The 25,969-nt window shown below is 64.0% G+C and overlaps 3 protein-coding genes across 9 annotated transcripts; all 3 read right to left on the bottom strand.

Annotated features, from left to right (window-relative positions):
* Nucleotides 1–2,754: 2,754 nt before the first annotated feature.
* On the bottom strand, nucleotides 2,755–7,509 carry LOC121365076. Of its 3 annotated transcripts, none has more exons than XM_041488980.1 (3): nucleotides 4,384–7,509; nucleotides 4,054–4,269; nucleotides 2,755–3,945 (listed from the first exon to the last, which is right to left on the bottom strand). In XM_041488980.1, the coding sequence occupies exons 1-3, from the start codon at nucleotides 5,218–5,220 to the stop codon at nucleotides 3,805–3,807; spliced, it is 1,194 nt and encodes a 397-aa protein (XP_041344914.1). In that variant the 5' UTR covers nucleotides 5,221–7,509; the 3' UTR covers nucleotides 2,755–3,804. The 3 variants fall into 3 exon arrangements, with proteins under 3 accessions (XP_041344914.1, XP_041344915.1, XP_041344913.1); XM_041488981.1 differs by having other exon boundaries at nucleotides 2,755–4,269; nucleotides 4,384–4,520; nucleotides 5,184–7,509; XM_041488979.1 differs by having other exon boundaries at nucleotides 2,755–4,269.
* An 82-nt stretch (nucleotides 7,510–7,591) lies between these two features.
* CASTOR1 (cytosolic arginine sensor for mTORC1 subunit 1) lies at nucleotides 7,592–13,244 on the bottom strand. Of its 5 annotated transcripts, none has more exons than XM_041488992.1 (9): nucleotides 12,884–13,164; nucleotides 12,698–12,768; nucleotides 10,270–10,463; nucleotides 10,061–10,193; nucleotides 9,376–9,499; nucleotides 8,729–8,842; nucleotides 8,559–8,641; nucleotides 8,344–8,438; nucleotides 7,592–8,266 (listed from the first exon to the last, which is right to left on the bottom strand). In XM_041488992.1, exons 1-9 carry the CDS (start codon nucleotides 13,105–13,107, stop codon nucleotides 8,201–8,203), a joined length of 1,104 nt encoding a protein of 367 aa, XP_041344926.1. In that variant the 5' UTR covers nucleotides 13,108–13,164; the 3' UTR covers nucleotides 7,592–8,200. The 5 variants fall into 5 exon arrangements, 2 of the variants coding, with proteins under 2 accessions (XP_041344926.1, XP_041344925.1); XM_041488991.1 differs by having other exon boundaries at nucleotides 8,729–8,845; nucleotides 12,884–13,163; XR_005956945.1 differs by lacking the exon at nucleotides 7,592–8,266 and having other exon boundaries at nucleotides 8,729–8,944; nucleotides 9,376–9,527; nucleotides 12,884–13,244.
* Nucleotides 13,245–14,348: 1,104 nt separating this feature from the next.
* On the bottom strand, nucleotides 14,349–25,406 carry TBC1D10A (TBC1 domain family member 10A). Its single transcript, XM_041488975.1, has 9 exons — nucleotides 25,150–25,406; nucleotides 21,892–21,991; nucleotides 18,649–18,756; nucleotides 18,399–18,505; nucleotides 17,721–17,835; nucleotides 17,443–17,508; nucleotides 16,276–16,465; nucleotides 15,844–15,998; nucleotides 14,349–15,651 (listed from the first exon to the last, which is right to left on the bottom strand). Exons 1-9 carry the CDS (start codon nucleotides 25,347–25,349, stop codon nucleotides 15,259–15,261), a joined length of 1,434 nt encoding a protein of 477 aa, XP_041344909.1. The 5' UTR covers nucleotides 25,350–25,406; the 3' UTR covers nucleotides 14,349–15,258.
* Between the last annotated feature and the right edge of the window lie 563 nt (nucleotides 25,407–25,969).

The following is a 25,969-nucleotide window of genomic DNA, read 5'->3' as shown; positions in this document are numbered from 1 at the left end:
TCATCCCAGTCTTTTTGGGATATGGGGAGCAGCACATCTCGTATTGATGGACATCTGACGGCCTGACACACTTAATTAGCTGAAGAATTAATAGCACTTAATTATTAGCATAGGCAACATCCTGGGGGGGTTGTGTGCAGGGGTTGACACGGATTTGCCCTTTTCTTGGATTTCCCAGGGGCAACTGAGTCTAGGCTGGAGCTGAGCTGGGCTTTGAGGTCCCCCGAGGGCTGTGGGACCCCTGGTCATGGTGGGATCATCAAGGTGGCACCGGTGTCCCCACCTGCAGCTCAGCCCTTGGGGCAAAAGCATTAGGATTAAAGGATGGGTTTTCTCCAGGAAAAAAGACAAACCCGAGGGGAGACGCTGGACCTGTGCAGGGGGGATGCTCAGGTGGGAAATACAGAATTCCTGGTCCAGACAGGCTGGACAGAGAGATGGCAGAATGGGAGATGCCAGGGTGGGAGGTACCAGGAGGGGAGATGATGCCCAGGAATATCCCCTTCCCCAATCCCTTTGGCAGCAGGAATATCCCCGCACAGACCCTGTGCCGATGTCCGGTGGGGATGGGCAGCAGGAGTGGGGCTGCAGGAGCCTGAGGAGACCGTGACAGGGGCGGGGGTCCCGGCGTGTCCCCAGGAGGGAGCGGGAAGCGGGGCCGGGGGGAGCCCTCCCTGTCAGGAGAGACTGAGGGTCGGGGACCTGTGGGGTTTGGGGGGCCCCAGGAGGAGCTGGGGCAGTTCGGTGAGGGGGCAGTTGTCCCCAGTGTCCCCAATGTCCCCACTGCCCCCTCCATCCCCACCGCTGGCCTGCCCAGGGACAAGAGGACAAGCCCAGGGTGTTCCAAGGCCACGCTGCCGTGCTGCTGCTCCTCTGGGCCCCTCCGAGCGCTCCCCTCCGAGCATCCCTGCCCGCCGCTGTCCTCAGCTCCATCGCAGACACCCCACCCCGTCCCTGTCCCCTTCCTGTCCCCATGACGCCTCTCTGCCGCATCCCTGTCCCCCTGCTGTTCCCTCTTCCCTGTCCCTACGCTGTCCCCCTCCTCATCCCTCTTCCATGTCCGCTCATCCCTGTCCCATCCCTGTCCCGTCCCTGTCCCATCCGTGTCCCCATTCCTGTCCCATCCCTGTCCCCGTACTGCCCCCTGCTGCTCCAGCTCAGAACTGGCCTCTCCCCATCCCATAATTGCCCCCACCACCCCATCCCAACCCAGAACTGACCCATCTCATCCCTGCTCTGCAGCTGCCCCCCGCTCCTTCCCCACCCCAGACCTCTCCTCTCCCCAGCCAGCAGCTGTCCCCTCCTGCCCTTCCCCATCCCGTCACTGTCCCCCCTGCCCCAGCCCCTCTCAGAACTGCCCCAGCTCCCCCCATTTCTGGCCCACCCCATAATTGCCCCCCACATCCCATCCTTGTCCCCCTGTTGCTCCCTTCCAGGTCCCCATCCTGCAGTGTCCCCGTGCAGGGGGACACCGGATTCCAGGGTCACCCAGATTCCGGGGTCACCAAAAGCCCCGGGTGTCCCCCAGGAGCGGGGACAAGGCTGTGGGGTGTCCGGGGGTGCCCAGGGACCTCTCCCGGGGGGCTGAGCGGGGCAGGGGCTCCTGGCCTGGGGAAGTCCAGAGCTCAGTAACGGAGGGCACCGAATTCCCCTTGGACTCACGATGGGTCCCTGCCGGGGCTGCCTCCCCCTGTCCCTGTGCCCACCAATGTCACCCCACTGGTGCCACCCCAGCAGTGTCATCCCACAGGTGTCATCCACAGGCTTTCCCCATGAGTGGACACTGGGGTTCCCTTGGGTGTCCCGCTGGGGACACCAGAGAAGCCACCACCCCTTCAGTGACACTCAGCTGGTGTCACCCAGTGTTTGGGGTCCCCCAGCCCTCCCGAGGGTCACGTACCTGCACCCTCCCCTCTGCAGCCCTCTCCAGAGCCAGGTGGGCGGCCCGGTGGTGGCACAGTCACGGTCACTTCCACGGTCACCCACAGCACGCTGAGCTGGCCCGGGCTGCTTCATGGTGACATTGTCCCACACGAGTGTCCCCAGCTGCCGTGGTGGCCGTCCCGGTGGCGCTGCCGGGACTGAGTCAGGCAGCAGTGCCGGCGGCAGAGCCGGGCGCTCCGGCCGCACACGGCACCCACGGGAACGAGTGACTCCACGGGGACACATGACCAGGTCTTAGGATTTTTGACTCAGAGGGACCGGTGGCAGTGGGTGGCTCGGTCCCCATGGTGGCCGTGGCCAGGCTGCAGGACACTGCACTCAGCGTGGCTGAGGTGATGGCCCAGACGGGGCTGTGACACGTGGCACAAGGTGTCGTGTGGCCTGTGCCATTCCCTGGCATGGCACATCCCTGGCAGTGCCAGGCGCTGTGGTGGCACACCACAGCCTGTCATGTCACATGCCCTGTGTCACGCTGTGTTGTGTGCCACGTCCTGTGCCACATCCCATCGTGTGCCACATTGTGTCCCGTGCCATGGGCCCCACTATGAAGTGCCACATCCTGGGCCATGCCACGGGCCACATCCCAGCTTGTGCCATGCCATGTGTCACACCATGTTGTCCCACATGCCCCACACCACCCCATGTCACATCCCATGTACCCTGGCAAGGACACCAGGCACAGCCTGGCCACCAGAACAGAGCCTCTCCCTGCCCACCGCCATCAGGACAGACACAGGGACAGAGGGACACAGGGACACAACGTCTCAGTGGCCCATGGGCCAAGGTCAGCACTTTATTTCCTTCTGCCATTGTACAAAAATAAAGAAGTGCCACGTGGGCGGGGGCACTGCCCATCTATGTGTACCAAAAATATCAATATACATAAATAAATCCTTGCGATGTTCATAGTTTAACACCGTACAAAAAAATAATAAAAATATATATTTATATATTAGAAATGTCCTTCTTAAATACTTCTGCAAGCTGTAGGAGTTAAATTAACCCTAACAATCAATAAATACAATAAACAGGCAAATATTAATGTATAAATAAAGGGGAGGCAGTGGGAGCTGTCACCCACTGTCACAGTGCAGTGGCCAGAGCCGAGCCCCTGCTGGGCACAGTCAGGGCTGTGCTGGCACGGCCTGGGAGGCTCGGGGGAGACACGGAGGGGACAGGGATGCTGGGAGTATGGCAACACCCAGAGTGCAGGAGTGAGCCTGGGGACACTGAGAGCACAGGGGACACTGAGCGTACCGGGATGTGCAAAGGGACACTGAGCTCGGGGACACCAAGCACAGAGGGACACAGACCGTGCAGGGACACGGGATTCCACTCCCAGCTTCTCCCTGGGAGCAGAGCTGGCGGCGGGCGGGCAGGGGGTGACAACACCGGTGACAGCCGCCGGTGGCAGCGGCGCTCTCCGTGGGCCCGTGGCGGGTGCTGGGCGAGCAGCTCTGAGTCAGGCTGTGTCAGCCGACCCATTGAATCACTGGAAAATCCGGCAGGGCTCGGGGACAGGGAACAGCTGGGCACCCGGGGGACACCCGGCTCCACTGGGGCCACCTGGATCCTCGGGAAAGCGGGGCAGGAGGTGGGAGAGCCAGCCAGGGCTGTCCTGCAGCCCAGTAGTGGCTCGGGGACAGCAGGGTCCCCACGAGCAGCCGAAGCGGCGGGAGATGCCGTCAGTGCATCCGAGCCCTTGCCCGGGTGAGGTGAGAGGGGCTCCGTGGGGCATCCCGGCCATCGGATGCCTCTCCATCCTGGGAATGCGGTTGAGATCGCCTCACGTGGGACGGAGATGGAGATGATGGAGACGAGGGAGCTGCAGACGGGAGCTCCGGTGCCGGCGGGGCTGCCCTAGGGCCGTGCGGGCAGCCGTGAGCCCCGGGGCGATCTCCCCTGCTCCCGGCGCGTCCGGCGGCTCCCGGCGCCCAGCTCGGCCCTGCGCTCGGCCATGAAGCGGGCGTAGCTCCAGAGGATCTGGCAGCCCTGCAGCTTCTGTCGGAAGATGCCGAGGGATGCCGCGGGGCTGGGGAGGGGCCGGCGGCCGGGGCGGGGGCCGGGGACCGAGAAGAGCCCCGCCAGGTTGCTGAGGAGCGCTCGCACCTTCAGGCGGGTCCTGTTCAGGCGGCGAAGGATTTCGGCCTCGGGGTGGTGGAGGTCGCGCTGGTGGCGGATGATGTCCTGCAGCGCCTGCTCCATGTGGATCATGGGCCTCCGCAGCCTCCGCAGCCCCCAGGGCCCCCTTGTCGGCCTCTGCAGCCACTCGGGCGTGTTGTTGGTGCGGCAGATATTGTGGATGGCCAGGTGCTGCTCCTTCTCCTGCCCAGAGATTGGAGAGGAAGATCAGGGATGTGGAAGCAGCACGGGGACCGCCCCCCGGCTGCCCTGTGGAGGGGACAGGCGTGACCCCTCGCGCTGGGGAAGGGGACTCACGTAGAAGGTGAAGAGCTCCTGCGCGTCCTCGGCCATGAGCCTCACCAGCGCCTGGGTCTGCTGCACGGTGGGGGCCAGCGGGGACCTGCCCCCCTGGCCCGGCACTGCCCAGAGGATGAGGAGCCCTTTGGCGACAGCTGGGGATGAAGAGGAGGGAGTCAGGGGCCGTTGGGACATCGCTGGGTGCAGGGACAGCCCTCTCACAGGGTCACCACCCCTGTGCCAGGAGTGCTGCCTGCACCACAGACCCTGCGCCAAAAACCTGCTGGGCACCCGCCGGGAGGAGGAGGAGGGTGCTGGAGGTGCTGTGGAGCGGCTGGGATGCGCAGACCAACCACAGCAGCTGCTCCAGCAGCTCCCCCTGCCAGCACGGCCACCGCAAAGGAGGGGACAGCAGTGACACTCCTGGATCCAGTCCCGCTGTCCAGCTCTGCCAGTCACTGTCCCAGTCCCTCTGTCACCCACGGCACGTTGGATATGGCACTGGGCTGACACGCAGCCTCTGTCCCTCTGGGCAAGCTGACCCCTGACCTTCCGCCATTGGTCCCCAAACTGTCCCCTCCTGCCTGCCGCTCCCAGCATCCCCTCTCTCCCTGGCTGCCCACTCCCAGCGCTCCCCATGTGCCTCAGCGGGGAATGTCCCCGTCCCCGCCAGCGCCCGAGGGAGGCGACACTGCCGTGGCACAGCCTCGGTGCCATCGCTGACTCCACGGGGGCCTCGCGGCCGCGCTCCCTCCGCTGCTGCCGGCCGGGGCGAGCGACAGGGGACGCGGGGTCACGGCACACGGGCACACACGTACCTGCCAGCACTGCCCAGGGCCGCCCGTCGCACCGCATGGCCGGGGCAGGGTGTCCGCCCGGGGCTGCCGGGCGCGCAAAGCCACTTCCTTAAGCGCTCGGCGATGGGGAAGCGCGGCTTTTAAAGCGCACCCGAGTCACCCCTCCGAAGGAGGCACCAGGACAGCGGAAGGCAGCGAGAAATGAAGCCGTGTCCCGGGGGCCAATGAGCAGGGTGAGAGCAGCGCGGGAGGAAGCGGGGCCGGACGGTGCTGGGGATGTTCTTCGAGTCAGTTCCTCGAGGGAGTCCGGGTGGGTCCAGCCGGGGAGGCTGCGGTCCCACCGCTCAGCCCGGACCCGGCAGGACCCCCGGGTCCTGGGAAATCCTGGGCTTCTTGGGAAAGAGACCTTTTGTTTCCCGCTGGTGTCACCGCTCAGCGCCCGACAGGTTGAACTGAAACCAGCGCCGGCTGCCCCGAAACCCCAATGCAAAAGAGGGCAGTGGCGGCTGGCAGCGGGGACAGGGATGTCACCCGTGTGCCACCACGGGGGGTTTCGCATCCCAAATCCAGCTGTGGGAGGCAAAAATCTACACTGACAAGGAGGGAGATGGAGGTGTGGGAAGTGCACAGCATCCCAGCACTGCCTGATGCTCCAGGGGATGCTCCGTCCACCTGCTCACACCCACCCACACCTCTGGGTGACAAATTGGGGAGCTGAACCAAGTGGGGGACACCAGCCTTAGCCTCTGTGCCCGGCAGCACCCACGGAACACCGAGGGCGCCGGGTGCTGCCCAAGGCAGCGCTGCCCCTTGTGCAACGCTGCCCTGGGAGAGCCCTGGGGCTGCCACGGCCTCGGCACAGCCAGAGGCACCCAGGACAGTCCCCTCTGTCCCCTTCCTGGCAGGCAGAGCCCGGCACCGACAAGGGTTTTCCCGTTCCTTAGAGGTGAATGTCTCCACTCAGCGTGCCGAGGCGTGTCGCAATCCCGTTGATTTTGGTGACCCTCGCCGAATTTACGCATTTGGAGAGTTCGGTGATGGCGCAGGGGCAGAAATTAGCAGCTCCTTCCAGGAAGAAGGATGCAGCGGTCACTCACTTTTAGAAGTTCTTTCTTTTCCCAGAACTTCCCTGCCCCGGCCGCGCCACGACCTGCACGGTCTGCTTCCTCCACCCGCTGCCTCTGATGACTCCTCCTCTTCCTCCTCCCCGGGGCCTCCCCGGCAGAGGTGGCGGCTGCGGTGGGTCCCGTGGGGCCGGGGTGGGCAGGGCTGTGCCCAGGGCAGTCCTGGAAAGGTGGAGGAACCAGGAGAAGATCTTGCTCGCTCCACAGCAGTTTGTCCATCCCTCAGGCTGCCTCGACAGGCTGTTCACCAGCTGTCCATCCATCCATCCATCCATCCATCCATCCATCCATCCATCCATCCATCCATCCACTTGTCCATCCATCCATCATCTGTGCACCCATCCAAGAATTCCTCCACCTGTTCAGCTATACATTAACCTGTCTATCCATATGATCATCCATCCATCCATCCATCCATCCATCCATCCATCCATCCCCTGCCTTGAGGGTGATCAGGGCTCCCACCCTCAGCTCTCCCCTGGCCACAGCTGGCCCTGGCCCCTCCATATGGCACTGTCACCCCCTGGGCTGGGCCAGCAGGACACCGTGGTGGTGGCCACCCCACTGATGGCAAGTGTGTGGCCAGGACTTGCAATACCCAGGAGGACAAAAATAGCAATGGTGACCGCACGGCCAGCGGCAATTTCTTCATCGCCGGGAGCGCGTCACCGGTGTCCCATGACCCGGAGAAGGGACCGAGACAGGAAAGAGAGCACCCGGAGAGCTGGCAGGAAGCTGGTGGCTGCAAGAGTGCGTGGCTGACGTGGGCAAGACGTGCCAGGATGGGAGCACGGTGGTGCTCAGAACGTGGGAGAGCAGGGGATGGATTCTGGGGGCAGGATGGGAGCAGAGGTCCCCACCAGGCTCGTGCTGGGTCTGGCTGAGGTCCAGGCCCTCCTGGGGGCACCCACTGGCAGCAGCACCCCCAGGAGGGCACAGCCCCCACCCCATGTACCCCACTTTACCAGAGGATGCCGTGCTGCCAGCAAGGGAAGAGGACATGGGGACACGGTGGCAGTGTGACAGGGACATCCCGAGGCCTGGGGTCAAGCTCCTGCCTCAGTTTCCCCCCAGTCTGGCTCAGTGTGGGGCAGGGGGAGGGCATAAATGTGGGCCTGGGTTTCTCTGGGGCTGTGATTTGCTGGGGGCTGCAGCTTTAACCCATTTTTTCACCCAAAATACAGAGTAGAGAAAGTGGCCGTGTCCCAGTCACCTCACAGCCAGACTCCGTCCCCTTGTCCCATCCCAGCCCCTGCCACCAACACAGAGACCAGCTCTGGGCAACCTCCCTGGGCTACACAGAAATAAAAACAATAAGAATTTTATTGACTTATCAAAAACTATGTGAAAATACAACTTGTGAGGCGCTGGGTGTCACTGTCACTCCTCCATGACAGGTGACAGCCAGGGCTGGCATTGAACCAAAGCCCCTCCACTGCCCCCTTGGAGATTTTTGGGGTGCCAGGGGAACCCCAGCTCCAGGAATGCTCTCCCCTCCACGGGGCTAGTCCAGGGGTGTTCCTGAGCATCGTGGCCACTGCTCCCTTCCCAAGGGGACACATCCCATCAGCCCCAGGCTGTCCCCTATAGCACCATGGTGGCACATCACTGCTCTTTGGCATGTCCCCACCATGTCCCCTCCACCTGGACACAGCCACTCTCCCTGGGCCACCCACCCCACAGAGGCCAGGCTAGAGGGAGAGGATGGCACCCAGGGACTGACCCCTCTCCTGGGGGCCAGTGCTCACTGCCACAGGGCCACCACGTCCCCAAAGCCACCACATCCCCAGCAGAGAGGGAGCGATGCTGTGCCCGCTCTGTCCTGTGCCGGGGGATCATTAAAACGAACAATTACTGAACAGGGGTGGGGAGCAGGGGGACACCGCGCTGGGACAGTCATTCCGGGGACAGCCGCTATCTGCCGCCCTCCTGCCGCTGCTGCAGCATCTGGATCACCTCAGCAATGCCCTCCTCGGGGACCTGCCGGGGGACAGGGGGTGTCAGCCTCAGGGGACACCCCGGGGCTGGCAGGGTCCCCGGGGAGGGGCAGGGCTCACCAAGGCGTGATCGAAGTTGAAGGTGCTGATGTAATAGGCTGAGATGTCGGCGGCCGCCAGCGGCTCCGCGATCTGCGCCACGATGCCACACTCGTCTGGGGGCAAAGGGGTCCTCAGGTCACTGCTACGGGGACGTGCGGGGACAGCAGTGCCCCACAGCACCTCCTGGGTGGCAGTGGCACGAGAGGGGACACGGCCAGCACGGCCTCACTCACCGAAGCCGAGGGGCTGCCCCCCGATGCGCACCATCCGCCACAGCTCCCCCGTCGAGCTGGTCAGCAGGAGGTCACTGGGGAAGCTGAGGGGGATGAAGCCAAGTGTCACCCCCTCCCTGAGCCCCCAGACCCAGGGACAGAGGGACAGACAGCCCCGGGATGGCACCTACCGCTTCTGGGTCTCGGCATCCATCACGATGGAGATGTAGCCCTCGATGAGGGAGAAGGAGAAGAAGGTGATGGAGTCGAGGTCCTGGCTGCCGGTGGCTGCATCCCAGGGGGGGCTGCTGAGGGGCAGGGGGACACACGGAGGGGTCACGACCCCCAAAATGGGGAGGAGAAGGGCTTGGTGGTGGCACTGGGTGTCTGAGCATCATGCTGGGGTGCTGCAGGGTGGGGAAGAGGGGACAGGAGCAGGTGGTCCCCACAGGGTCTGCAGCTCACAGGTGACACCAGGTTTTGGGGCATTCTCAGAAGGCCATGGTCACTCTGGAGCGGGAGCATGCCACCAGAAGGGACCCCATCCCAGGGGGCATGGGAGAACCCCACCAGGATTCCCTCCCCCCAGCACCATTCCCACTGCCTTTCCCAAACCCATCCCCTCCTGCTTTAGTCTTCTCTCTGGGATTTGGTACAATGGTGGCTTTGTCCCTTGTGTCACCTCAGGGTTCCCATCCTTCACAGTGCAGCTCCCGGGAAGACAAAACCAGTTTGGAAAACACACCCAGAGTCTGAAAACCCGCTGGGACCAATGTCACCGCAGTTCAGGTGGCACCAGGCAAGAGGTCACTCCCATGTCCCCATCCCCGGGACTCACCTGTGGGAGTAGAAGAGGACGTCGATGAGCATGGTGGCGATGGCGGGCAGCGTGTCGGGGGCCACCGTCAGGACACAGAAGCGCGTCTGGGGGCTCTGCACCGGGTGCAGCGTGGGGCTGGCAGCTGCCAGGGGAACGGCCGCGCGTCAGGCCTGGGGACAGCTCGGGGACAGTCCCGCAGTGCCACCCCGTGGCCACCGCGCCCACAGCCGAAGTCTCTCAGGGAGCAGAGGGGTGGCCCGAGGGTCCCAAAGGATGTGGGTACCACCGGTGGGAGCTGCAGCATCTCGGTAGGGACTGGGTGGCCCCAGATGGGCATCTCCAGTGGGAACTGGAGCATCTTGGTGGGGTCCCTCAGGTATGTAGGTACCACTGGTGGGAGAGGAGCACCTTGGCAAGGACTGGGGACAGTCCTTGTGTGGTCCTGGGGACAGGGTGACCATCGGGGTCCCCCAGGATGTGGGACCCACCCGTGGGAGCAGCATCTTGGCAGGGACTGGATGGCTCTGGGACAGTGTGGTCTGGGGACAGGGTGGCCTTGGGGGAGCCAAAGATGGGGGTTGCACTGGTGGGAACTGGATCACCTCGCTGAGGACAGGGTAGCCCTGGAGGTCCCTCAAGCTGTACTGGAGCATCTGGGTGGGACTGGGTGGCCCCAGGGGACACAGAGCCCAGTGTCACTCACGTGGCTTGGGCTTGAGGAAGCCGTTGCTCACGTCATCGCAGGTGATGGGGACACACTCGCCACTCTCCTCCCTGTAGATGTCGAACTCCCCGGCCAGCGTGTGGATCACCACGGGCAGGTCCCGCTCCCGCACCTGCCCCGGGGAGCAGGATCAGGGCACAGAGGGACCCTTGGACAGCCAGCCACGTGCCCCCGTGCCCGTCACTCACCAGGATGAAGTCGGTCTGGTACGTGGAGAGCATCAGCACCGAGACGTGGTGCTCGGCCAGCGGCGCAATGACCGAGCGCGCGATCTTGGTGACACCGGTGGCCTGGCAGCCGGGGGGCTCCCGCCCGTTGGAGACGACGCTGAGCACCAGCCACGTGGAATCTGCCACCTGCATGAACTCGGAGGGTGGCAGCTCTGCAAGGGACAAGGGACACTGGGGCAGGTGGCTCTGCAAGGCTCGGCACAGCCGGACACAGAGCCAGGGCCTGCTCAGGGACTGTGTGCCACACTGTCCCCTGGGTGATCCCCAAGGCAGGATCAGCCCCAGGGGGGGACGCTGGTTTGGGGTGCAGATGAGCCACATCCACAGGTGGAATGAGCCAGACAGGGCTCAGCTGCTCCACACTGGGATCTGGCCATAGGAATGAGGGGGGCCAAGGCTACAGCCCCCCCAACCCCCAAGATGTGTCTCTCCTCCCTGTGCCAGGGCCCCAGGCTGGGTGCAGGGGGGTGTTGGCATTGCACCCCAAAACCAGCACCACCAGAGCCATGGGGCTGCCCGGCTCATCCTCTGCCCCCAGGAACCCCCAGCCCAGCGCCCACCACCAGGGATGTTCAGGGATGCACACTGAGCATTGGAGGGGACAAGGGAGGGCCATCCCGCAGTCCTGGGGGTCCCAGCACCTGGTCCCAGCCTGGTGGAGAGAGCCCAGGCTGGCAGAGGGCCACAGCTAATTCCCAAAAATCTGCTCATGTTGGCAGGATGGGCATAGGCCTGCTGTTCCTGCCTCCCACCTCCCTTGCTCCCACCCTGCTGCCCAGGAGAGGGGCTGGCACTGCTGGGGCACCCCAGGACTCAGCCAGGCTGCCCCCTCCTCTCTGGGCTCCCCTTCCCAGCACGGGACAGGCCCGGGCACCCAGGGGGTCTCCAATCCACTCCTCCCATGGAGACAAGGTGGGAGCAGCTCCCATGGGAGATCACACAAGCCCCCAGCCCCAAGGCCATCTGAGACCCCAAACTCATCACACCAGCGGTGGAGGGGAGGTCGCACAGGGGGAGGGTCCAGCACCCACTGAGAGGGACCCCCTCAGGGGACAGGCTCTGTACCCCCCTCCCAAACTCGGCCCAGGGCAGGGCGGGAGCAGGGCCGGATCCAGGGCCTCGGCGGGTGTTCCCAGCGCCTGTTCCTGTGCAGGAAGCGCCAGAACAGCCTCGGCTCCGGCCCAGGACCCAGTGCTGGGAACAGGGGGGCGGGACAGGGACTCGGGGACATGGGGACCTGTCCCAGAGCTCAGCGTTTAATTGCTTTTCAACACCACCCTGGGCGAGGCTGAATGCAAGGGGACCTCGCTGTCCCTGTGTCACCCACCCCAGGGCTGAATCCTGATCCCAAGGGAAGAGGGGGTGCAGCTCTCCTCTGCTGGGGGTCCCCTTCCAGCCCGGCAGCGGGGGGACACTGGCAGCCCCCAGCCAAGGGGGGTTCACAGGGCACTGCGGGCCGCAGGCTTGCAGGACCATTGTTCAGCACTTCCCGCCCTCCCCTCGGGATTGAGGAATATTTGTCTGCAAGCCCCAAAATAAAACAATACATGGGGAACAGCTCTGGCTCTGGGAGTGGGGAGAGCCCGGGACACGGTCTCGTTCCACAGCACAAGGAGGTGAGCCTGGGACCTGGCCATGAGTGTCCGTGGCCGGAGCGCTGACCCTTGTTCCTTGGGTCACGGCCAAGGATCCGCTGCGCCCAGCTCCTGCGGCCGCGGCAGGAAGGTTTGGGCGTGGGAAGGCGGGCCGGGATCCGGACCCTCTGGCTCAGCCCGTTGGGCCGGTACCCCGGCAGGGCTGGCGGTGAGGGTGATGCACGGCACGCGCCAGGTCACCCGCGGTGGGGACGTCACCAAATGGCACCTCCCTTGGGAGAGGGACTGGCTTGGAAGGGATCAAACCACTCCAGGACACCTGAAAAGCTGGACCCTGCTGCCGGACAGGGCTCACCCCTGCCAGCCTGGCTGGGCCTGTGCTTTGCCCTCCTCTGCCAGGCTCCAGTTGGCCCTCGGCGGGAGGAGGGACGGGATGAAACCGGACGCGGGAATGATGACAGGAGCGCTGCCAGAGCCTGGAGCGCTGCCCGCGGGCATCCCGGGAGGTGCCTGAGCCCTGCCGGGAGCAGCCGCGCACGGCGCCACGAGCCGGGGGGCAGCTCCGCCCGGGAGGGGCTGTCGGAGCGAGGGCAGCCACGCCGGGAGAGCCTCGGCCGGGCAAGCCGGTACACCCCCGGCGCAGGCGCCGAGGGGACGGGACGGGCATGTTCCGAGGGAGCCAAGCACAAGCCGGGACTCGCTCCCCGCGGCCCAGGCGTGGAGCCGGGCTGGGGACGCGCAGCCCGTGCCTGCGGTGCCAGCCCGCCTGCCAGCGGGCCACCGCTCGGTACCTTTGAAGCCCTCCTCGTCCAGCATGACCGTGTAGTCCTCGGGGGTCTCCGTCAGGCTGAAGAACTTGCATCTGAAGCAGAAGAAATCGGTGCTGCTGACCTCAAAACCGCCGCCGTCTCCCGGGGCCAGGAGTCGGGGGAAGAAGAGGAGAAGGAGGAGGCCGGTGGGGGGAGAAAAGCCGGTACCGGCAGCGCTGGGGCAGGAAGAGCAGCTTGAGCAGCGAGTGGGTGTAGAGCCAGAGCCCACGGCGGGCCAGGCTCAGCACCCGCACCCGGTGCTCCAGGATGTGCAGGTCCATGGCGGCCGCGCCGCCCCGGGAACCGCCGCCGCCGCCGCTATAAGGGCGGACACGAGACCGCCCCGGAACCGCCCCGCATCGCCCCGGGACCGGCCCAGGACCGCCCCGCATTGCCCCGGGACCGCCTCACATCGCCCCGGAACCACCCTGGGACCGCCCCGCCTCGGTTCGTCAACGCCCTGTGACCGCCCTTATCGCCCAGGGACCGATCCGGGAACGCTCCGTACCTCGCTGGGACCGCCCTGTGACCGCCTGCCTGGGCCGGGACCGCCCCGCATTGCTTCGGGACCCGACCCGGCATCGCCCCGGGACAAGCCCGGCACGGCCCCGCACCGCGAGAGAGGCAACGAGCCGGGCCCGGCGCTCCGGGAGCAGCCCCAGTCCAGAGCTCCCGGGATGGAGACCCGGGATAGCCGCCGGAGCCTCGGAAACAGCCCCAGTGCAGGACTCCATGGTGCCCAAACCAGCCCAAATTCCCAGTCTGGTTTGGGCAATTCCCAATACCCCGGGTGCCTGGAGCAGCTCCAACTCAGAGTCCCGGGGATCCCCAAACTGCAGCCCTGGGGGTGCCCAAACCAGCCTCAGTTCAACAGACCGGGGTGCGCAACCAAGGGAGACCCTCTGGGAGCCACTGCCAACCACACTCTACCCCCACCCCCTGCAACCAGCCGGGTCCCACATACTCAACACCGGGCCTGGAGAGGGGATTCACCAAACCAGGTCCACCGCCTGAAAAAGGGGTTTGTGAAGGAAGGAATGGAGATTTGGGCAAAATTCCTGCCTGCCAGAAGGAGAGAGATGGTGTGGGCACCATTTTGGGATGGGAAGTTGAGCTCTGGGGTGTCATGGGATTAATTAGGGGTCCCCTGGCTGTATTCAGCCACAGGAGCTGTGACAGTGGGAGAAGGGGAAAGGCCTGGGTGCTGGGATGGGAGTGCTCCAGAGCCTGGCAATCACCACTATCACAAGTTGGGGCAGGTCTCGTCTCTTCCCATTCCACTTCAAACGGTCAGCCCAAGGCTGGGTGAGACAGCAGGGCTGTGCCACCCTCTGCGGTGACAGAGCAGTGACAAAGCAGTGACAGCAGCGTGGCCCTTCCCAGGACACTGCCCAGCATCTGCCCCACAGGACAAGGGCAGCTAGGGGAGATGGGACCCAGGGAGGGGTGCATGCCAGAGTCAGTGTCCAGTGCAAATGGGATGCAGGGGAGGGTGCTCCCCAGAGACAGAGAACCATGGGTAGGGTCCAGGTCAGGGTGCCCCCCGAAGCTGGTACTGCTGCAGCAAGTGGGAGGTGACACCCTTGCCTCCTGCCACCCTCCATCCCAGGCCAAGAGAGGTGAGAGCCAGGGCTGCGCCTTTACACACTCGCTTTATTGACCCCTTTGTACAAAACTGCTTTTCCCACTTTATTTTACAAACCCACCACCCGCCCTCGGGGAGGGCAGGGGGGGCAGAGGGGACCCCACAACCAGGGAGCACCTGGCTGCTGCTCACCCACCCCGTCTCACCTGCGCTGGGCCTGGGGGGGCGGCAGTGGTGGGGTGAGCCCTGGCAGGGTAAACACTCCCCCTGAGCTGTGGGGAACTTGGGGATGGGAGGGGATGGGATGGGGGGGGCTTTAGCCCCAAAACGCAAATCCCGCTGCCTCTAGCGCATCCTGCCTCGGTCCCTGTCCTGCCTCGGAGGAATAATAAATAGGCTCAGTGAGTAGGTAAGTTGGGTACTACATATAGGGCTACAGCTTGATATATCCTCACTAGATAAGAGGGGGGCGAGGGGTCCCAGGGCTCCTCGTGTACCCCCAGTGCCCTGTGTCAGGCCTAAGTGCTCGGGAACCGGGGCTGGGGCTGCCCGGCTGGCACAGAGTGGGGGCTACAGGAGGGACCCGGGGGGTGATGGGTCGAGGGGCTCTGGGACGGGGAGAAGGGCCCAAGGGGCAGCCCAGCCCCCCAGTGTGGGGAGGGAGCTCGGGTGGCTCAGCCACCCCCTGCCCGGGCTCCCACCGCTCGTGGTGCCAGCACCCTGCGGGGTGGGCACCCAGCGCAGACCCACGGTGTCCCCTTTGGTCACCACACCTGGCCAAGCTCCACGGATGCCCTGAGAGGGCCACGCTGTTCTCACGGAGCCGCACAGCCGCCCTGTCCCATCCCTCCAGCTCAGAGCCCCCAGCGCCGGGTGCCAGGGGTCCCCCTCGGTGTCCTCGCGCCCGGGTCCGTGCGCAGCCCCGCTGAGCCCGGCTGCCCGGGGTGCGGGCCGGGCCCTACAAGTACGTGTCCTCGCTCTCCCGGGAGCTCAGGCTCTCCTTGGACTGGTGGTGGGGGGAGACCTGGGGGTGCAGCAGCTCCCGGGTCGTGCCGGGCGCCCCGTTGCCCTCGGCCCCGGGGCCGTTGGCAGGACTGGCCGGGCCCTTTTCCCGGCTCTTCTCCTTGCTCTTGCGGGCTTTGGGCACGGGGGCGGGCCCGGGGGAAACGATGATGGAGGGGACGGGCTCCAGCGCCTTTCGCGGCGCGGGCTCCGCCTCGCTGATGGCCTTGGCCCCGTGCAGGCGCGGGGGGGACTTGCACTGCAGCTCTCCGTGCGTCTCCCGCCACTTCTTCAGCTGGATCAGGTGCTCCCGCTCGATCTGACGCTCCGTCACCGGCAGCTCGATGACCTGTGGGGACACTTGTGCCATCAGCGACAGTGCCAGCGGGGCTGGGTGTGGGATCCCCCTCAGGGCACAGGCAATGCTAACCAAGCTTTTTGGGAGCTGCTGCCCATGCTCCGCCCACCCAGGGACAGCCCAGTCTGGCAGCACTGGCCAGCTGGGTGGCACTGGGACCCCAGACCGTCCCCAGCAGCTCACCTCCTGCACCAGGAAGGCCTCCTGCATGATTTTGGGGCTGAGGGCCCTCAGCCTCTCCATGGTCTCATACTGGCCCTGGCAGGATTTGAGTTTGTCCGAGGAGCCCAGGGTGTGTTTGAGTAGCACCAGGCCCACCCGGAAGATGATCTTCACTCCTGCAAGAGGAGACGTGAGGCAGTGAGTACCAGGCAGGACAGAGTGACACTGCCACCATGTCTCTCAAATGCTGTGGGGCAGCAGATCCCAGCCTCACTAACAGTCACGACATGCAAGAGGGTGAATTTGGGATGTACACGCTTCCTAATCCCCAGGAAAACAGTCCACCTCCACCCCAGGCATGTGGCTGCCCCAAACCTGCCCTGCTACAAGTCCCATGGCTGTGGGGAGTGCAGTCAGCCCAGGAGGAGGATGAGGATGGTGGGGAGCTCCCACCTTCACAGAAGAACATGTCCCAGACGCGCAGGACGGAGCTCCAGGGCAGCGTGCGGGAGAAGGCGCACATGAACCACTCTGTCATGTACAGGATGGGGTCAATCTTCTGCTTGCTCAGGTGTTTGTAGGCCACAGGTGAGACCTTGTGCAGCAGTGAGAAGAGGATCTGTCCATCCAGCTGGATGGCTTCCTGCAGGGACAGGGAGCAGCATCCCAGTGAATACCCCAGCCCTGGGATCAGCTCCCAGTGCCTGGCCCCAGCAAAGGCAGCCAACCCTCCACACCTGATATGAACAGAGCTGTGTCCCATGGATGTTGCACTGACACCCTCATCTCTGAATATGAAATGCTTCTGGGAGCCAGAGCACAACAGGGAGACTCAGAATACCCAGCCCCTCCCGAGACCCCTTCCTTCCCTAGGGTAAGGAGCTGGACAAGTTTTTGCCTGGAGATGCAGAATCATGGAATGGTTTGGGTTGGAAGGGACCTTAAAACTCATCTCATTCCACGCAATTGCCATGTGGTACCTTCCACTATCCCAGGTTGCTCCAAGCCCTGTCTAACCTGGCCTGGAACACTGCCAGGGATAGGGTGGCCAAAACTGCTCTGGGCACCCTGTGCCAGGGCCTGCCCATCCTCCCAGGGAACAATTCATTCCCAATATCCCATCTATCCCTGCCCTCTGGCACTGGGAAGACATTCCCTGTGTCCTGTCACTCCATCCTTTGTCCCAAGTCCCTCCTTTGCTCTCCTGGAGCCCTCTCTTGTCCAGGTGAGCACCCCCAGCTCTCCCAGCCTGGCTCCAAAGCAGAGGGGCTCAAGCCCTCAGAGCAGCTCCATGGATTCCTCTGGACTGGCTCCAGCAGCTCCAGGTCCTTCCTGAGCTGGGCCCCAGGGCTGGGGCAGCTGTGCAGGTGGGGTCTCACCAGCGCAGGGCAGAGGGACAGGATCCTCTCTCCCCTGCTGCGCACACTGGGGACTCAGCCCAGGACACATGGCCAGGGTGTGGCCAACCCTCACCAACCAGCACCTCCATGTCCTTCTCCCCAGGGCTGCTCTTGATCCCTTCATCCCCAGCCCGGACTGATCCTGGGGGTTGCCCCAACCCAGATGCAGAACCCTGCAGGTCCCTGCCACTGCTGAAAGCACCATGAGCACTTTACTCACCAGTTTCTCGCTGTAGTAGCCAGGGAGGTACTTCTCACAGATCTGCACCAAGCACCAGAACGCTTGCTGCAAGCCAAGATACAGCAGGTGAGCACCCAGAGGGCATTCCTGTGGCCCACTCCCTGTTCCTAGGGACCACGGGAGAGGGTGGGAAGCAGCAGAGCACCCCTGGGGCACTCTGTGTTGCTCTGAGCCGGGCACCCCACTCATCAACACCCCCCAAGGGGCCCCACACCCTCCCAGAGGTGCCAGCTGTCCCCTGAGCCGTGTGCCCGTACCTCGGCCGGCATGTGCATGAGCAGGACGGCGGCGATGGGCGCCTGGGCCTGGCAGTAGCCCTCCTCGGGGCGGTACAGCGTGTACGCCTTCAGCACCCGGAACAGGTCCTGCTGCCTGCAGAGACACCCGGGCACGCACAGCTGGGCACACGGCACGCATGTGGCCCAGCAGCCTTCCCCCTGCATGCCAGGCACGAGCCTGGGTCAGTCCCCGGCTGGGATCCCTTTTCCACACAAACCCGGGGCTGCAGGACACAACAGCTCTCAGAAGCTCGGCCCATAGAGGGCAGATCCTGCCTGGATCTGGGAGTCGAGGCATGGAGACAACCACCCTGCCCAGAGTGAGCCACGGACAGGCAGGAGCCCAGCTGCAAGCACACGGGCACAGGCACTCCCCAACACATTGGGAGCAGCATTTTTCTGGTGAAATGGAGGCCACAGGCTGCCACCTCCTCTCTCTGCCCTCCTGTCATAGCAATTCCCACCCCACTGGGTGTCAGAGCTGGTCTGAGCCATCCTGTTTTCAGCTAGTGGATGTTCTGCGACTGTGGGAGTATAGGGAATGTTGGAGGAATGGGGAGGACGCTGGGGACACGAGTGTGGCTCCATGAGCTGGGACAGACAGTGCCCACCCCATCCATGGCTGCTGAGGGCTGGACACACAGGAGCTCCACATACCCATGGCCTCCACGTGAGACGAACATCTCATGGAAGGGGAACTGCCGATGGAGATCCCGCTCGATCACATCCAGCCACTTCGGATCTCCTGTGAGGAGGTCCAGTTCCTGGGGTGGGCAAGACTGGGGTGAGCAACACCCTTGACACCCCTAAGATGTCTGAGATCCCAACATACACCCAAGCCTGACCAGGAGCCACCCCAGCACTGCCCCCTCCCTGGTGGTGCAGGAGGGTCCCCAGCAGGACTCACATCGAACTTGCCCATGTTCTGCTCCAGCTTGACCTTGCTCCCAGAGAGGTACTGCCAGGCACGGCCCCGCAGCGAGGGCGGGATCCCCTTCTGGCACCGCAGCCGGATCTGCGGGAGAGACACAGCCGTCACGGGAAAATCACAGAGCGCTGGGAAACAAAGAGACTCCTGGGGCAAGGTGGGAGCCAGGCCAGCACCACGGCCACAGGCTGGTCTCCTGCTGCTTCCCAAACAAGGAGAAGTGTCCCTGAGCCCCTGGGATGCCAGCTGGAATGGCAGTCAAGCACCAGCAGCACGGGGGAGCTGCCAGAGGCCCAACAGAGGCTTTGTGGCTTGCAAACAGCTCCAAACAAGCCTGGCACTGCCTCAAAGCCAGATCCTGCTGGGAGCTGGAAAAGCAAACAGTGGAGTCAAGGTGGGGAGCAAGTGGCTCTGTCCCACATGGGAAGCACTGAGAACACAGGGGAAGCTCCCCAGCCCCCAGTCCAGTCCCCCACCCCACTGTGGAAAGCAGGGATGTGCACCCTGACAAGTGTCTCAGTCTTTCCACCTGCTCATCCTGGGCAGAAGGGCAGGTCTGGTCCTATCTCTATACATGGCCAGATCCTGAGGCCCCTGGAGCCAGCTCCATGCCCAGAGTTTCCTGTGCCCCTGGTTTCCTTGGCAGTGGGCACCAGCCAGGACCAAAGTCCAGGCGAGGCAGTCGGTGCCTACCCTGCGTGGGGAGCTGAGCCAGCTTAGCTCTGGTGCTGCCTACACCAGCAGGGACCAAAACAGAGCCCCCAACAACCCACTCCAACTCCTCATCACAGCAGCAGCTCCAAATCACACAATGGAATGGTTTGGATTGGCAGGGACATTAGAGACCATCTCATTCCATGGGCAGGGCCCACTCCCACTATCCCAGGGTGCTCCAAGCCCTGTCCAGTCTGGCCTTGGACACTTGCAGGGGCAGCCATAGCTTCTCTGGGCACCCTGTGCCAGGGCCTCCCAACCCCCCCAGGGAACAATTCCTAATTCCCAATATCCCATATAACCCTGCCCTCTGGCAGGGGGAAGCCATTCCCTGTGTCCTGTCCCTCCATCCCTTGTCCCCAGTCCCTCTCCAGCTCTCCTGGAGCCCCTTCAGGCCCTGCAAGGGGCTCTGAGCTCTCCCTGGAGCCTTCTCCTCTCCAGGTGAGCACCCCCAGCTCTCCCAGCCTGGCTCCAGAGCAGAGGAGCTCCAGCCCTCATAGCATCTCCATGGCCTCCTCTGGACTCTCTCCAGCAGCTCCACATCCTTATGTGTTCTTTTCCTCGCAGTCCTCAGCCAGGGTATGCAGCAAGGTGAGCCCCACAAGCCTGGTGCTTTCAGCACAGTCACTCCCCACAACACCCTGCAAAACCATAGCACAGCCTCCCCTCCTCATGTCCCTGCTTGGGTGGCACATGCCAACTGTGCCAGAGCTCTGAGAGCAGCAGCCAACAGCTCCCAAATCCTCCCCAGGCCTCCCCTGCCTGCCCATAGCTGTGTTTCCCTGTTTGCTGGAGCAACCAAGGAGCAGGTGGCTGTTTCCAAGCACAGTACCATCACCTCCCCAGGGGGTTTGCTGCTCCCTCACTGTTGTTTGCACGGGCAGGTCCCTTTGTGCTGGCAGGAAACACAGCGGACGATGCCCAGGGCTGCTGTGGGCAGCTCCATGGCTGACAGCTCCCATTTCCAGCCAGCTCCCCTTCCTGCTGGCTGAGCTGCCAGGAAGGAAACCGCCTCGCTGGGTTTTGGTTCAGCAGCCCCTCCAGCCGGCCGGGCCAGCGCCACCAGGGCCAAGCAGCTCATCCCCTTGGACCCACGTGGGTCCTGCCATCACCCCCACGATCCCACCGTGATCTGGGAGTGTGTCTGGGCTGAGGGATGCTGAAAGCAAGGTGAAGTCAGAGTGCTGCCCGTGCCAGGAGAACAGTGGGAGCTGCCCACCCACACGTCTGCCCTCCTTCCAGCACGCGGTGCTGGCACAGTGCAGCACCATGAAGGATGTGGGGTCAGGCTCTGCTGGGATCAGGGCCAGGCAGGGAGCGTTTTGGGATGTTGGAGCAGTGCAGGTGTGAGCAAGCCTGGCAGGAGCTGGCCCAGGGATCGATGGGCTGCCTGCCAACCCTGGTGAGACAGCCAGAAAAGTACTGGGGTTTTTCAGAGACTCAGGGAGCTCCCCCAGAGCAGCAGGGACCTGCACCATGCAGGCTCCTGCCAGACCAAGGTAGCTGACAGCATCCAAGGCCAGGCCTGGCAGCCTTCCCTGAGCAGCCCCAGGGATACAGGCACAGAGCAGCATTCCAGAGCAGCCTCTCCAAAGCTCCAGGCATAGATTTTTGCTGCAAGACAGACTATACAGCACATCAGCCTCATGGAGACTCCCAGAGGCTCAGCCCAAGCACAAGGGAGTTGCTGTGCCAGGCGCAGGGCTGCTGGAGCACTCACCCCATCCCAGAGGACACCCTGTGGCACACGGCCGGAGAGTGGCGGAAATTGCCCATGGAACAAAGCACCCGCCTGCCATGGCCCAGAAAACTCTCCCAAATCCTTTAAGAGCAGCCAAGAAACAGATGAGGGATTCCGGTGTCATTCACCAGGCACTGAGTAGGGACAGCACTCTGAGCACACTGAGGAGACTCTGCCAGCATGGGGAGGAGGAGAAGGAGAAGGCCCTTTGGCCACTCTCTGCCACTGCTGTCCCATACCAGCAGCTTCACTGCCCCCCGCAGACACACAGCAACAACCCTGGACTTGCTGCATTCCAATTCCCGCCTCATCTGCAGGCTCAGGGGATCAGGGAGCACCAGCAAACCAAGCCATGGAGCCAGCCAGGAGTCTCCCAGGGACCCCTGTTCGCAGACCAGTGTCACGCGCATGAGGCTCAAACATTTCCTACACCGAGCTTTTTTTGGTCTGCAAGATGCTCAGAACAGAAGTTTCCATGAGCAAACAATTCCCATGGCTGCCTGCAGGCAGCCAAAAAAGCTCTAGGAAAGCTCCAGCCCGGCAGGGAAGAGTTGGAGGCAGAAGTGGGCTGGCTTGGGACCACTCAGCCCCCCCAGGCTCCAGTTTCCAACGGGAGTGAACAGCTCATTCAAGCCAACAGCATCATCCAAAGGCATACAGACGCCTGCCTGCAGGGAGCCAGTGCCACCAGGCTGCACCAAAGGGACACTGCTGTGCCTGGCTGTCCCTCACTGCCACCTCCCAGAGGCGACACAGCTGTCACTTACCTTCTTGTGTTTCTTGGCCATCCACTTGTCCCAGTTGTTGAGCATATCCAGCCACTTGGATTCCCGCTGCCGGAGCACCTCCAAGGGCACCTCTTCCAGCCTGTGGGACCGGGAGGAAGAGGCCGGTCAGTGGGCGCCGGCCCTCCGTAGGGTGCTGAGCCCCCTGGCCTCCTGAGCACCCTGGGTATCCCCCATGCCAGGTGCCTGCACCCCTCAAGGTGCAGGGCTCAGGACACGCTCGGCAGCGCCGGTGCTTCGGCTGCTGCCGGAAGCGCTCGCCACCCGTGAGTGAAGTCACTGCACCAGCAGAGCTGCTCAAACCTCTCAGGAGCTGCCTGCACTGCACACAGCACGTGCTGCAGCATCCCCAGGGACACACCAGGAAGGTGAGGGATGAGCAAGACCTGAACCCTGTGGCAGAGGCCAGCTGCACTTGGAGAGAGTCAGGGCCATAAGCATCGTGTCATTCACACAGCTCCAGCCACACTGCGCTCCCAATGCCTGGCGCTGCTCCAGGCCCGGCGCTGAGCCCGGACCAGGGTCCCTTAGGAGGGAGGGGAGTGTTTTCCAGAAACGGCTCAGTCTAGCCAGGGAATCCGATTTAACCCTGCTGAGGCAGGGGGGATGCTCTGCGATGCTGAAGCTGGCACCGCGGCCTCCAACCCCCTGTGGCACTGCATCTGTGCAGAGATGGGTGACAGGCAGCTCGGGCAGGCCCAGGCAGGGACATCCAAGGAGAGCAGACGCTCCTCCAAGCCATCAGTGAAGACTCAATGCCTTCCCAGGCTCTGCTCCACACTGTTCTGTGGCCACACCAATCTCAGGAAGAATCAGATCCTTCCTGAGGACTCGAGGCCAGTGGCCTGGTGCTGAGCATCCTCCAGCACCCAGCCCCACTACAGGACATGCAGGCCCTGCCTCCTCCCTCCACATGCCGAGCCGGAAAGCGAGCGGCAGGGTGAGCCCAGGGCCGCATCCAGCTGGCAGCGCTGCCCCGCGCCCTGCCCAGCCCTTCCCCGCCGAGTCCCACCCACCGCAGCGGGTCGGACGGGGCGAGCACGATTGTTCCAAGAGCAAACCCGCTCCCAAAGGATCTGCTTTGCTTGGCTCCCCACCCTCCCCAGCACGGCCAGGCATGGCCGGCAGCTCCCCAGCCCGGCACGGAGATGGAGGCAGGCTGGCCTCCAGCCGGGGCTCCGCGAGGCGTGGGAAGCTCGGGAGCGCGGGACGCTGGATACAGGAGCTGGCTGTGCGCCTGCTGGAGCCCCGCCAGCACAGACTGGAAGCTGTTCCCAGCTGATGGCTGCTTGGCAGAGGGCAGGGAGCGAGGACCGGCTGCATTTCATATGGCCCAGGCGGGAGGGTGGGGGCACTCCAGGCGGGGAAGTGACGGGATGCCCTACGCCAGGAATGTGCTCCTCTGCATCCACACTGGATGACATCCCCACAGCTCGGCCCTTCGTGGTGCCCTCAGACCCTCTGTGGATGCTCGGATACCCTGCCTGCCCTTCCTGTGCTTCCCCTCCCAGCAGGGCAAACCCAACTCTGGGAGCCACAGCAGGAGGTCATGTATTCCCCTTCATCCCTCCTGGGCAGACAGTGAGCCAATAAAGCTCTGGAGCAGGGCAGGATTGGGCCCCAGCACATCTGTGGGTGCTGCAGAGGCTCGGTCCCCAGTGACTGCAGCCACCATACTGTCAGCACCCTTGGGAGCAGCTAAGCAACCTTCATCCAGAGCTGCTGCTGCCTGCTGCAGGGACAGGGACACCCACTCAGGGACAGGGATAGCCACAGAAATGGCAGCCAGGACAAGTGTCCCCTAAATGTGGTGTGTGGCCAGGACAGGGTGCAGCACCACGAGAAGGAGAGGCCACACCACTCCCACAGTGCCGAGGGACAAGGTTTATCACCCGGAGTGATGCACCTTGCCCAGTGCCAACATTCCAACCTCCAGCACCTTTTCATCCCCAGACCCACCCAGTAGGACCCACAGGCTATGGGGGGTGAACACTCTGCTCCTCATAGAGAGGGAAACAGAGGCACAGCTGGCACCAGAGCACTCAGGTGGGCAAAACCCAGGGAGCACGCTCCAGGCGATGTCCCAGCAGGAGAGGAGCTGGCTGCCACACGCTGTTCCCACTGCCATCCCGACTTTCTCTGGGCGTTGCTGTGAAAGCACGGCCAGGAAGGCAAACGCCAAACACGCTGCTGAACCAGCTCGACAGCAACAGCACATTCCTGGGTGTCAGCACCGCCCTGGGGCCCAGCGCCTCGGGTTAGCCTCACTTCCTCCGAGGGTTTCCTCCGCAGAGCGGGCTGGCCATGGTGCCTTTGCCAGCACTGCCAACAAGGGGTCCTTGGAAGGACACCACGGCCTGGCCTCCTTGGATTGACAGAGGCCAAAGGTCCACTGGAATCAGTGTCTGGAGCTGACCAGACACTGACCCCGTGTGCTGGCAACTCCCCGATCCCAAATGGGGTGGACACCACTTCCCAGCCATTCACTCTCTTCAGAGGGAGATGGGACGGCTGGAACAGCTTTTGGGGCTCTTCACAGAGCCATCACAACATCATGGAATGGTTTGGAGTGGGAAGGGACCTTAAAGCTCATCCAATGCCACCCCCTGCCATGGGCAGGGACACTTTCCACTATCCCAGGGTGCTCCAAGCCCCAGTGTCCAGCCTGGCCTTGGACATTTCCAGGGATCCAGGGGCAGCCACAGCTTCTATGGGCACCCTGTGCCAGGGCCTCAGCACCCTCACAGGGAACGATTTCTCCCCGATGTCCCACCTAACCCTGCCCTCTGACAGAAGAAAACCATTCCTCCTTATCCTGTCACTCCAGGTCCTTGCCCAAGGCAGGAGTCCAGCTTCCCTTGCAGCCCTTTTAGGCACTAAAACGCGCTCTTAAGCTCTGCTCGAAACCTTCTCTTCTCCAGGCTGAACACCCGCAGGTCTCCTAGTCTGGTTCCCTTGTTCACATCCCGGCTGCTGCGGCCTCCGCCATGGGCACCAACGATGCCTGACAGCGGTCCCGGGCGGCCCCGGGGGCGGCGGGGACAAACCCCCCCGGGGCGGGGAGAGCCGCGGCCGGCCCGGCCCAGCCCCAGGCCCGGCCCTGCGGGGGCCGAGCGGCCGGAGCGGACTGGGCCGGGCCTGGGGCGGCTCCTCTGCGCCTCGGTGCCACAGTGTCCCCCCGGCCCCTTACGGCCACGGCCCCGGCCCCCCCTCACGGTCCCCCCTCACGGCCCCACTCACGTCCCCTCGGCGCCGCGGCTGCCCACGATGAAGCCGAACTTATCGACGCGCCGCTCCTCGGGGCCGCCGCCGTTGATCTCGGAGTCGGAGCCGAGCGAACTAAGCTCATCGCCGCCAGGGTCGGCGAGGCTCTCGCGGGTGCCCGCCAGGCTGCGCCCGCCGGGCGAGCTGGGCCCGCCGCCCCCGCGGCTCTTGGCCATGGCGGCGCCTCAGCGGCGGCGCGGCCGCTCCGCCATGCCGGGACACGGCGGCGGCCACGCCCCGGCCCGGCCACGCCCCCTCCCTGCACAGCCATTGGGCGGGAGCAGGAACTCGGCCAATCAGCCGCCAGAATTGCGGAAATGAGAGCCCGCCCCCGGAGCTGATTGGTCGAGAGGACGAGGCGAGCTGTCCGTCAAGTGCCGGCGGGTGTCGCTGAGGGGCGGGGCTCCGTGCGCCGGCAGGGGGGCAGCGCTGCGGCGGGAGGGACTGGGACCAGTACGAGACAGAACGGGAGGGACTGGGACCAGTACGAGACATAAAGGGGCTGTACTAGGTTCTGCATGATATATAACGAGCTCTCTTGGGGCCAGTATGAGCCAAAACGAGCTGTACTGGGACCAGTAAGGGCCACAGCAGAGCTGTACCGTGTAAGGGGGCTGTGGCGGGACCAGCCAGCCACGGTGGGGCTGTGCTGGGGCGGTACTGGCATTCCAGGAAGGCTGGAGAGCGGGACTGCAGGAGGGTGGTGCGGGGAAGCACTGGGGCATCCACCGGCGTGGGGCAGTGGTGGGATCTCTTTCCCTCTCCAGAGCTGACCCTGCCCTGCAGATCCCACAGC

This window comes from Pyrgilauda ruficollis, unplaced genomic scaffold, assembly GCF_017590135.1.
Source record: "Pyrgilauda ruficollis isolate IOZ18807 unplaced genomic scaffold, ASM1759013v1 scaffold9, whole genome shotgun sequence".
Taxonomy (NCBI): Eukaryota; Metazoa; Chordata; class Aves; order Passeriformes; family Passeridae; genus Pyrgilauda; species Pyrgilauda ruficollis.
The sequence above is the reverse complement of the archived record's forward strand: the minus strand, read 5'-3'. Positions and strand labels throughout refer to the sequence as shown.

What these genes read in the sequence shown, in the direction of transcription:
- LOC121365076 (XM_041488979.1), bottom strand. Translation starts at nt 5,220, where the DNA reads ATGCGGTGCGACGGGCGGCCCTGGGCAGTGCTGGCAGGTACGTGTGTG. An exon ending in AGGAGCTCTTCACCTTCTAC is followed by an intron (nt 4,270 to 4,383) that starts GTGAGTCCCCTT and finishes ATCTCTGGGCAG; the next exon opens with GAGAAGGAGCAGCACCTGGC.
- TBC1D10A (XM_041488975.1), bottom strand. Translation starts at nt 25,349, where the DNA reads ATGGCCAAGAGCCGCGGGGGCGGCGGGCCCAGCTCGCCCGGCGGGCGC. An exon ending in TGGCCAAGAAACACAAGAAG is followed by an intron (nt 18,757 to 21,891) that starts GTAAGTGACAGC and finishes TCTCTCCCGCAG; the next exon opens with ATCCGGCTGCGGTGCCAGAA. An exon ending in GGACATGTTCTTCTGTGAAG is followed by an intron (nt 15,999 to 16,275) that starts GTGGGAGCTCCC and finishes CTCCTCTTGCAG; the next exon opens with GAGTGAAGATCATCTTCCGG.
- CASTOR1 (XM_041488991.1), bottom strand. Translation starts at nt 13,107, where the DNA reads ATGCGGGGCGGTCCTGGGCCGGTCCCGGGGCGATGCGGGGCGGTTCCG. An exon ending in CTTCCTCAAGCCCAAGCCAC is followed by an intron (nt 9,500 to 10,060) that starts GTGAGTGACACT and finishes TTCCCCTGGCAG; the next exon opens with CTGCCAGCCCCACGCTGCAC. An exon ending in GTCCTCTTCTACTCCCACAG is followed by an intron (nt 8,846 to 9,375) that starts GTGAGTCCCGGG and finishes CCTGCCCCTCAG; the next exon opens with CAGCCCCCCCTGGGATGCAG.